This window comes from Anguilla rostrata, chromosome 16, assembly GCF_018555375.3.
Source record: "Anguilla rostrata isolate EN2019 chromosome 16, ASM1855537v3, whole genome shotgun sequence".
NCBI lineage: Eukaryota > Metazoa > Chordata > Actinopteri > Anguilliformes > Anguillidae > Anguilla > Anguilla rostrata.
Window position 1 is genome coordinate 25,523,320 of NC_057948.1, and position 11,676 is coordinate 25,534,995.

The window sequence follows — 11,676 nt, forward strand, 5'->3', positions numbered from 1 at the left end:
TGCAGTAAGTTCATCTGGTTTAAATAACAGCAGGCTGTCAAATTCCTCGCTCCATTTGCGAAGCTGCTGTGGTCTCCAGTCATCATGTGAACAATGACGGACATTAGAGTAATATGAGCATTCCGACAGGAACAGAATCCAGGATGACCAGCGTTTACGAACACTTTCAAAACAGCATAGATTCGCTGCAGTTTCCTTGCTTATTTTTCCTTTCTTTTCAATAATGAGTAAAGCCAATCTGCAGACCCTCTTAGCAGACAGTGGTGGAGCTTGGTTATAGCAGGACGTGAAATCCACTACATAATGACAATGACATCACTGAACAGCACTAAAAGGGGTAGGTTTACCAATATGATGTCATTTCTAGAATCTAGCCGATATGTGAGAGGTTGTTCAGCTCAGCAAGGTAAAATATTTATGGCATGTTCCCACAGATCCACCAACAGACTTTCAACTGCAACTGGATGGTGTAAAATGTTGAGAAACCAATTAAATAACTAAGTACCAGCTGGATAAAAAGCGTGCATTAGCATAGGCACTGAAGGCCTTGGATGACCGCAACTGCAATTGCTGCATGCTTGGTTGAAAAAGACAGAGGATTCACACAGTCCGTATGGTCAGTCCCCCCCCCAAACATAGGAACATTGCATCTGCATAGAACCCCAACTCTGGCACTAACTGGATTATGGACAGAGAGAGAAAGAAAAGGGGGAGAACATAAGATAAAAAAAGGAAATAAAAAAGGGCCACAACAAACGGTGGCATTAAAGACTGTCTAATGCAAATCAATTTGATTCAATATGCCGCTTACCCGTCACCCAACACCCCCACAGTCACCTCCCTCCCTCCAAATCCAATGCGATGAGATCCCATCATGTTAGCATTTAATTCCAGCGAAAATGCAAGGCAGTATCCAGAATCTGATTAAAGGAGGCTGATCTGATTGGGGGCATGGGGAGGCAGGGGCTTGAATTAGATTGGCTGACAGCTTTCAAAAACATTAAACTGGAAAACTGGCAGGGCAGGGGCAGAGGTCAGCTCGCAGCTATTGTTTCCAGCAGGGGTGAATTCTGCACACTACGCCCGACCCTCATTCATTTTCTGGTTCGCTCATGGCACGTTTATCTTCATACAGGAAAAAAGTGCATGACCAAAAAAATAAAAATAAAAAAAGATTTGAAATGCCCACAGTACATATCTGTGTGTGTTATAAATCAGAACAAGCACATGCACAAACATGTAAACCACAGCCATGCCTATACAAGCACACACCTACATATACCCATACACAAACACACACACACACACACACACACACACGCACGCACACACAGACACGTGCAGCGTGACAAGCATTCATGCTCTGCATAGCGGCACTTCATCACTACTGTCAGGCCTGCTCGGACACTGTAACCATAAACTATTACTCCTTCTATTCATTTGCTCCAAGGTCAGCAATATACATTTTCAACAAAACCTACGGGGTATGCATGCGGTATAGAGAAAACGACGTTGCAACCGTATGCATTCCTGATGTGGGAAATAAGATAATTTCCTTTCTTCTGGTTAGCATTTTTATAAATCTTTGTAGATCATGGGTTGGGGAGGAGATTACATTCAATGCATGGTATTGCAGTAATAAACCATAATCATCAACCCATTTCTCTTAACAAAACAACATGGTGCCCAAAGGCTTAGCACTGCTGGAAGTGTTCATTTACGAAGCAATTGCAAATATACCATGCTGGATATTAATATGAGTTAGGGAAGAAATTAACAAAAAAAAAAAGAATTCTGTGGGAGATATATAGAACATTTTTCCCATTAAATAAAATATTCATCCATTTCATATCTGCCCCATATTCTTTTTGAAATTATGCATTATTTCATATGTTCTGATTAAAATGAGAAACTCTGTTCATGAAGGAGAAAAGCATTACTGAAATGAGCCTATATATATACTGTGCTACATGCCATATGAGCGAACATCTTCTGCACTGCCATTAGGTTATTCGTTCATTCCACGCACAGTTCCAAGCACATTCGCTTGAAAAGCACACATAATCTATGAAAACTACATAAAAATAAAAAGAGCTGTTGTTTACATTTTGAATTGAAATTTATTCACTTTTATGTCGTACACACACACACAGACATGGGCAATAACGAGCCACAAAATGATTTCATACATATTTGATCTTTGACAAATGAATCATTTCTGTTTCATGAGCTTCAAAATTCAGCAAAGGAAATGAGGGTTTCCTAAATTCAATTTTTGAGAATAAATGTAATGATTTAACTGAGGACATTAGGTGCTACCTCCAGGAGGAAAGCAACATGCCTTTACAGGGAATTCTATGGTGAATAAATCCTCTGATGGTTGAGTATCAGTGTTGCGTCAGTATTATTTCTAAGACAGCAGATGTGTATTTTCAAGCTGCCCGTCATGCTAAACACATTACAAAGATCCACAGAAAGTGTTCAGACCCGATCTTTGTCACTATGTGTTAGACAGGCGTGCTGTCGGAGCGGGTGAACGCTTTCAGCGCTTCACAGGGGATGACATGCACTTAGCTCCCGGCTAGTGTGAGCTTCAATGTGTGAGTGTTACACTGTGAGTGTCACTTCTTTGTACGGGCTCTTGCTTGACACATTTACTCCACTGGCTTGCTGGGGGCACATGAGTTCAGAGATGTGTTCAACCCTGGGGCCACATAGCTCCCCTGGGGCTTTCTGCTCTATACACTGATTTAAAAAAATAAAAAAAACACTTCCAGGGCTGCAAGATGGCTCATTCGGTTAAGGCACCATGCCATGGTGCACCGATAAGGCCTCGGACGGGATACGAACCATGCCAGTGCCAACTGTGGCCGGGCAACGCTCAACACTCAACTAGTGACTGTGCCACCCAGGGAATAGAAGTGTTCAGTTGGAAAGGATTCAGCGTTCATCACTATTTAGTGACCCCTGCTGGTCAATCGGGTGCCTGTAAACGGCAGTCAAACCCACATGTGAAAGGTCTTCCTCTGACTGCTATAAGTAATCTTAGTTGTAGTCTGCAATGTGAAAAGAAGCAGCTGGTAACACCACATGCTTCAGAGGAGAACCATGAATATCTACACTCTCCCGAATCGAATGGGAGTTTTGGATATACTCAGTCCCAAGGGTGCCAAATTTATAAATAAATAAATAAATAAATAAATAAGCACTCTCCAGAGAAGGTTGCCTTACCCAGTCTGCTCCAGGACACGATTGGGCGCGGGTATCCTGTGGCAACGCATTCCAAAATGGCGGTCTGATGAACGGTGAGAGTGAGGTTTTCAGGGCCCACAAGGATCATGGGTTCCTTGTAAACAGAAGACTGAGAGCCTGCGAGTGAGTGAGTGAATGAGACAGACAGAACAGCAAGTGAGTGAATGAGTTCAGTGAGTGTGTGAGTAAGTCAGTGAGTGAGTGAGTGTGTGAGTAAGTCAGTGAGTGAGTGAGTGTGTGAGTGAGTGAGTGAGTGAGTGAGTGAGTGAGTGAGTGAGTGTGTGTGTGCGTGAGACAAAAAGAGACATGAGGTTGATAGAGCATTAATGCATGTTACAGTAAAAACGTAAAACACATAAAAGCAAAATTTTTAAGTGCGCAACAGCTCTAAGAGCAGGAGAATTTAGATTGAGCACATTAAGTATTGGAAAATAATTCAAAATGGTACAGTTATTAATGCATTATGGTAAAGTGCTTTGAGTGTAGGAAAAGCATTTCAATAAAACATATAATTATTATTATTTTTTTAATCTATAATGAATAACCTAACATACATTCTAGATGTTCAGTGATGGCTGCTAAATAGGAGGCCATGGTTTCCAATTTTAGAAATGACACATTATACTGTAATTAAGTTTAAAAAAAATCACAGTGTACTGGTATTGTTGAGGTTATACTGTTACTAATGTAAGTTATGTATACTCCCATCTCATTTTTTAATACAGGCCCATCATTGAAATGTGCAGGTTGCAATTATAATCTATTAAGCCTGCAGACATCACTGTATTCAAAGGGCTCACTGAGAGCTTTCACCACATTCGACAACAAAAACCTTAAATGCCGGTTTTTTCTTTACACACATCAAGAGGAACCCCATATGACTAAACCATGACACTGTGTTTGTAAGCACAGAAATATGCCATTTGTTTTGCTGCTCCGGGGGACTTAGCGGGCGATGGGTGCGAGGCGGCAGCGGGATTGGCGGGATTGGCGGCGGTGCGGACCTGAGACGGCGAGGCTGGCCCCGGCGCTGCGCTTGACCCCGGCGCTGTTGTGCGCCACGCAGCGGAACACGCCGCCGTCCTCCGAGCGCAGGCCCGTGATCTGCAGGACGCCCGTGGGCAGGAGGGTGTACCTGGGCAGAGAGACGGACGCCCCCGTCAGCCCCCTGTCCCAGAGTCGCCGCAGGACCCGGCGCGGCAGGCGCACGCTTGTACCGTATGAAACAGTGTGACCGCGGCACACATGAGGAAATAGCCAGAGTGGTGGGGAGGTCAGAGTTAAACAGCTGTTCATTCTCTTTGAAGAGAGCGAGAACTTGGCTGGATTACTGATTATCTCCATGCAAGAGACCCGGTGAAGATTGAACATGGTATCTATGACAGCGTGAGGGTTTGTTTCCATTAAAAATAATTCCCTACACATGGCAGAGTGAAAGTTGAACTATATTACAGACGTGCGCTGTACATATGCAATGGTGAGGGTTTGGCCAGATTACAGGTGATCTGTGTAAATATGATGGAGTGAAGACTGAATTTAAGTACAGTCAATCCCTGTGACAGAGTGGAGAAGTATAATCATTCCCTGCACATATGACATAGTCAGATTTGGGCTGGATTACAGGTAATCCCTTTATACATGACATAGTGAGAACTGGGCTGGATTACAGGTAATCCCTTTATACATGATTTAGTGAGAACTGGGCTGGATTACAGGTAATCCTTGTAGATATGACATAGCGAGGGTTGGGCTGGATTACAGATAATCCCTGTACATACAACATAGTGAGAGTTGGTCTGGATTACAGGTAATCCCTGTACATATGACATAGTGAGGGTTGGGTCGGATTACAGCTCATCCCTGTACACATGACATAGTGAGGGTTGGGCTGGAGTACAGGTAATCCCTGTACATATGACATAGTGAGGGTTGGGTCGGATTACAGCTCATCCCTGTACACATGACATAGTGAGGGTTGGGCTGGAGTACAGGTAATCCCTGTACATATGACATAGTGAGGGTTGGGCTGGAGTACAGGTAATCCCTGCGCATATGACATAGTGAGAGTTGGTCTAGATTGCAGGTAATCCCTGTACATATGACATAGTGAGGGTTGGGCCGGATTACAGCTCATCCCTGTACATATGACATAGTGAGGGTTGGGTCGGATTACAGGTGATCCCTGTACATATGACATAGTGAGGGTTGGGTCGGATTAAAGCTCATCCCTGTACATATGACATAGTGAGAGTTGGTCTAGATTGCAGGTAATCCCTGTACATATGGCATAGTGAGGGTTGGGCTGGAGTACAGGTAATCCCTGCGCATGTGGCACAGTGAGATTCGGGCTGAAGCGCTGTAGTACCTCTCGTCCTCTGTGTCCACCTCCTGCCCATCCTTCTCCCAGCTGATGACAGGCTCTGGCAGGCCGTGGATCTGGCACTGGAAGCGACACACCCCCGACTCCTCCGCTCGCACCGACTGCGGCTGCACGTGGAACTCCGCCATCGCTAAGAGCAGGAGAGATGGAGAGGGCGGGTCACACATCATCACAGCACTAATTACCGTTATCTGAACAACAAAGGAAGGCTTCTGAGTGAGTGCGCAAAAATGTATGTGCTGCCCCCCATACATGTCCTTCATGGTTTATTACTATTATTATTTTCTTCTTCTTCTCCTTATAATAATAACTAAGAATAATAATAATAATAATAATAATTATTATTATTATTATTATTCTTAGTTAAAAATAAGACTAAGAAGAATCACATGATGCTGGAGGAAAGTATGGGGTTCTGGGGGCTTAAAACAAACTCAACAACAAAAATTAGTGGAATGCCTGTCTTTTTACAGCTCTCCCAACATCTTCAAGACAAGTGCACTTCTTTAAATGTCAGACGTAATTAACTCGGACTTATCCGAACACTCTCTGCATAACAAGAGGGATAAACCCCCTACTTGGTTTTCACCTCTATTCTTTCCCAACTGACACATTAATTTAAGCTGAACTGGCATAACAATTACACACTCTCTGACTCTCTCTCCCCTGCACACACACGCACACAAACGAACACATGCACGTGTACACACACACACACACGTACACACACATATGCACACATACGCACACGCACACACACACACTTGTACATGTACACACATGCACACACATGTACACATACACACACGCTTGCATGGATGCACTTTTAAAGCTTCTGGATAAATTCTGAGCTTCTGAAATAACTTGTGCCTGCAGAATGAATCTCACAGCAAGGAGAGGGAAAATGCTCCTTGCAGTCAGATCCTAAAGTGAGAGGGAAGTAAATCGTTGCCCACAGATTTCTGCTGTAAAGCTGTGACGCAAGAGCAAATAAAAAGCTGCAACATCAGGCAGGGCTGTGTATCGATACCGTTCGACCGCGGCCCAAGTTGTTCAGTTTTAATGAGAAAAGTATGGCCCCTCGTCATGACCGGGCTCAAAGGGTAGCCTGTAAATGCACAGAGGACTGGTCTCCTGATTAAAATTTAAACAGACTTGATTTAAAATTCTTTCTACTGGACAAAACTGCACCATGGGGTTGCGGGTTTTCATAGTAAAAGACCTACTGTAACTGTACAACTGCGGAGCTCTCAAATGTAGCACAGTTACAGAAGCAGGCAATGGTGCTATGCTACAGGTGCATGGTACTGTATCTAAGCAGGAAAGCTCCATTTAATTGGTCCCCTGTGGAACGGGCCCCTATGCAGAGACATTTCTTCTGGATGCTCCAGATCCATCTCCTCATCTTCGTGTGGTACATCGTTAGCAGTGCTAATTATTGTGGGGTGTCAGCCTTGTCGCTATTGTCTGTATCGCACAATTAGCCGTGGCTTCACTCGCGACGGGCCATTTCAGCCAGGGAGATGAGCCGACCGTCTTGTATCCAGGGCAACTGAGAAGGCACAGGAGGCAAGGTACAGGAACAGCTACTGATGCAATTACGCGTACCTCTCTCTCTCCTTACTGTACGCCTGAACCCGGCCATAAACCACTGCCTCTGCCTAACCGCCCTGCCCTTTGGTAAACACAAGAGCAAACACATTAAGCACGTATACGCATATGCATTATGTGGCTGCCTAATCCACCAGGGTTTCTCTGCACATGGTGCCACTCGACCAAATGCCCCCAAGGGAGTAAGCAAGCTGGGGGGGGGAGGCACACCACCTAAATGCTGTTCATCTTACATCTGTCCCAGGCAAACCTGCGGCCATCCATCTCGAACATGGTGCTCCGTCTGAGCACCTTCATTACTCAGCCCCCCCCCTCGCCCCCCCCACATCCACAGACACACCAACCAAGATGGGGCCCCAGCTATTAGTGCTCATGCATTAAACATGGCCGGCACAGATTGGCCCACACCCAGCACCCCACACCTCTATGACCCTCCCCCTCCACCCCTTCGCACACAAATGCACGCATGCTCATATGGAGATGCTTAAGTTACCAAGCTCACAGAGACACAGACATGTAAAAACACACACACATACACACACACTCACAGAAATGCACACGCAGACAGGTCCGGTGTGTAAACGTATGCTAACACATGCAGCAGATTGCTCGCAATCGTGGAAGACGCTCGTAGTAAATGCCCAAAAGCCCCATTTTATGTTGTTTTTAATCACTCCTCACAGATTGTCACTCAGCCAAATGCTCAGAAACACTTGCGTGTTATTACAAATTGGCCGTTTCCAGCATGGCTCTGCACTGTGGCACATAAGCAGATCTAATGAGAGGAGCAAAGGGGCAGAGAGACAGGGGGGCAGCATGCAGCTCACACAAATGCAGTCCCATTCACATGCAGCCAGTTTCAGGACGACAGTGACATCAGAGATGGTAAAGCAGGGGGCCCAATCCTCTGCTGTTTACAGGAAACCGCAGAGCGGGAAGGCACGGTGCATTCACACCTGTCACAAGTGCTTCCACTGCAAGATCATTAACACCTTCAATATTCTACTGCTGCAAGTGAGCAAAACTTCATTTAATCTCACTCCTTTTCATTAAGTACCATCAGTCACCCTCACGGCGCGAACGGGGCCAGCCTTAATCCCCAGAGAACAATATATACTGGGGGGGGGGACGGGGGGGGGGGGACGGCATATTTACTGCATATCAAATGCAATCTGGTGGAATACGTTAACAAGTAATTGATGTGTGAAGAACAGAGCAGGCCTAAAGTGATATAAAACCTAGTAAGCATGTAGAAAGTGGTGGTGACAAGTGTACGGACAGCAAAATAACAGTTTTCACACGTGTGAACAGGTACATGGAGGCGTGCACTCGCACCTGTGATATATGCGTCCTCTATAGGGGACGAGGGCCATTAGACGTCCTTCCGCGGCTCTGATTCATTGAGATGACACCGGTTAATGTCACCGCCGGAGCTGGAGTTAATGACGCCGGAGCCGCAGTGCACCGCACACCCGACGCGCACAGAAGCCCACCGCGTTACGAGGCTCCAGTGGGCTGGCCATGCATTCCTCTTTATTATAATTCATCTCCCCCCCCCACACACCCACCCCAAGCACTCATGGCCCCCATACAGAGCTGTGACATCATCCTCCACGCATTGCTCTCCATCAGGAGATAGCTCCTCCGCTCACCGTAAGCATGCATAATGGAAACGGTGGCCATAAATTATGCATATATGACGCTATTTCAGCGCGGAGAGTCAACGAGTCCCACAACATGGCTTTAAATAGGTGCGCTGAAAGGCCGTTTTCAGGGAGGGCGATGGCTTTCTGATGCAGATGCGCGGGCTCCTTTCGTCCCGTGACTGAGCTCATGAAGCGACTCGTGTTCGGATCGCGGTTGAGGTACCGGTCCGTACAGTACTGGACCCGATTCGGTGCAGGCTCTTCACTCTTGGCCGCGTGAGCTCGCAAGCAGACCCAGACAGCAGTGTGCAGGGGGTGGGAATTCTACCAATACACAGACGCCGTAGGTATTTGCTCTGCCACCTGTCCGGGGATGTCCTGCTACGCCGGACCAACAGGTAGACAGCGTACGGCCCGATCTGTGAAAACCTGCCCAGCTCCTCTCTCCACCATAGCTCTGGTAAGAATAGGACACAGGGCCATGCAGAGAAAAATAAATAAAATGCATCTCAGAGAGAACGAATGAGCTTCGGAGGCGAGCTGTGGAAGGAGCAATACTGTGAATCATCAGGCTGAAGGATAAGGCTCAGGGCAGTAAAGTGCCCCACAACCTTTGGGGGGGGTCCTACTGGGTGGTGTGTACTCTCCTGACACAGGAAGGACATAGTGCTTCACTAGGCCTAGCAATAACATTGGAAGAAAGGCAAATGTTACAGGCTAAAATGTTATAGAGGAAAAATTCCTTGCCCACGAGTCATACAGAGTTGCCTTTCACCACAGGGTTACCCTGCACAACAGATTAAAGGGACTGTGCTTTCTCCAGTCTGAAAGAGCCTGAACTTCCACCACTCTCCGATACCGACGTTACCAACACTAAAGACTGCTCGGCCTTCAGGTGGAGGGTTTTACTCTCTGAAAGCAAGCAAAGTCTCTGATACTAGACGAAGGGCAATAGAGCGAGAGAAACAGGATCAGAAGCTGCAGCTCGCTCAGAAACTGTTCTTATTTTTTCATGCTGAGCGACTGTGTGTGTGCGTGCGTGCGTGCGTGTGTGTATGAATGTGTGTCTGTGTGTTAGAGTATGTATGTGTGTGTGCGTTTGAGTATGTGTATGTGTGTTAGAGTATGTGTGAATGAGCGTGTGTGAGTATGTGATTGCGTATGTGTGTGTGTGTGTGTGTGTGTGTGTGTGGTTGGGGGGGGGGGGCAGGGGATATTGGGGATGTGGCAGAGAAACAGCAGTTGACCGAGTCCGAGGCTAATTAACACATTATTGAGGTTCTGTTTCTTTGAAAGTAGCAGAGCAACCTATGAAAAGCCTCTTATGTGATTTATTTTGTAAACAGCGAATATGGTGGCGGCCTGTGCATACCAGACCAAGGAGAGGATAAAAAGAAGATAGCGAGGTAATTAGTGGAGAAACATAAAAGCTATTTTTTGATGAAGTGGAGCTGGAGGGGGTTGGTGGGAATCCCCGTCACTCATTAACCCATCCTCCCGTTGTGGTGAAGCTGGGTGCCACATCCCCCACCGCCGACCCCCTGCCCCCTGCACCCCACGGCAAAGAGACCAGGGTCTCAGTCTCATCACCTCCTCCCAGGCTCCAAAGGGGAGAGGCGAATCTCCGCGCGCTCACTCTATAAAAAGCACTCGCACGGACATTGATGCGCTCAGCTTAATCACAAATAAAACAGGCAGAAAAAAATGAAGAGATTATTTAAATGATGGCAGAGGAGGCAGCTGAGAGAGAGGAGTAAATGGGAGCCGGGGTGAGGGGGTGTGGGAGTGGGAGTGGTTGCGCTCTATTTGAAATTAATTAGCAAGGGTCTTTTTTGTTGTGGCTGTCATTGTTGATATTTTGATCCTTTTAAAAATGCATCAGTAAGTGTTGTGAGCAAGGAGGCGGGGGACAACAAAGGCAAACCTTGATGCTTCAGAATAATAACATAAGAGGGCCTTTTGTTTTCCTTAATGATTGGCTACCAATGAACTTCATGCTCATTAGAGCACTTCAAAAAGGACAGCAATTACAGAAAACCTCCATAGGAATCACAGCAAGTGCACATCCAAGGGAGGCCGACTCCTTTTCCAGGGTCCGAGGGCTCCCATGGTGCCGTGCGGTAAGCCAGGCTCGAAGCTGCCTCAGCAGTCCGGAGCTGGCAGTGGACAGGCTCTTGGGAACTAGACTGCTGGCTTCACTCAATTAAAATCTCATTTGTTTTGCATTACGGCGAGCCTGAGCTTCAAAGCGCACGGGGAAAACCCCGAGACCTCGCCACACTGTCCGCGGACAGGAGGAAGAGCGATCGGCCTGCTCGACCACGGCCAGGGTTCAAAGCCAGTTCGCACTGCGCAGATCAAACGCTAAACGGGTTGATAAATGACCGAATGGCAATGCACCGCACAGCAGGTGAAAGCCTCAAGCCCTCCATTAGGAATAACTTGTGTTGAAATGATGGGCATATTCTGGCGGCAGGGACAGAACAGAGGCTAAACCGTTTCCATTTGCATCATTATTTGCGTTCAGTATCGAGCCTATTGAGTTCTAACACAAAAAAGACACAGTCGCACAGAGGGAACTGGATCATTCAGCGCAGTGCAACGTCCCGTATCCCCGTCACTGCGGGTCTGATTAAAAAGCAACTCAAGGGCTGAAGAACACCAGAACCTTTGGATAATTCCGGTTCTCCGATTTCCCAGTTGAAAAACCCCGATCCTGTCTTCGTGTTCCCCCTCACTCTCGAACTCCCCCTCCTGACCCCCTCGTTAAGGGTTTTGCCGCGAGAC

General features: G+C 46.7%; 1 protein-coding gene across 3 annotated transcripts in view; it reads right to left on the reverse strand.

Annotated features, from left to right (window-relative positions):
* LOC135241994 (immunoglobulin superfamily DCC subclass member 3-like) overlaps positions 1-11,676 on the reverse strand; it is a 63,366-nt gene that overhangs the window by 23,694 nt on the left and 27,996 nt on the right. For all 3 annotated transcript variants that reach the window (XM_064312841.1, XM_064312840.1, XM_064312842.1), the window contains exons 3-5: positions 5,618-5,762; positions 4,257-4,387; positions 3,232-3,369 (exon numbers count right to left, since the gene is read on the reverse strand). In XM_064312841.1, the coding sequence (XP_064168911.1) occupies positions 3,232-3,369; positions 4,257-4,387; positions 5,618-5,762 (414 nt within the window). The remainder of the gene's footprint in view (positions 1-3,231; positions 3,370-4,256; positions 4,388-5,617; positions 5,763-11,676) is intronic.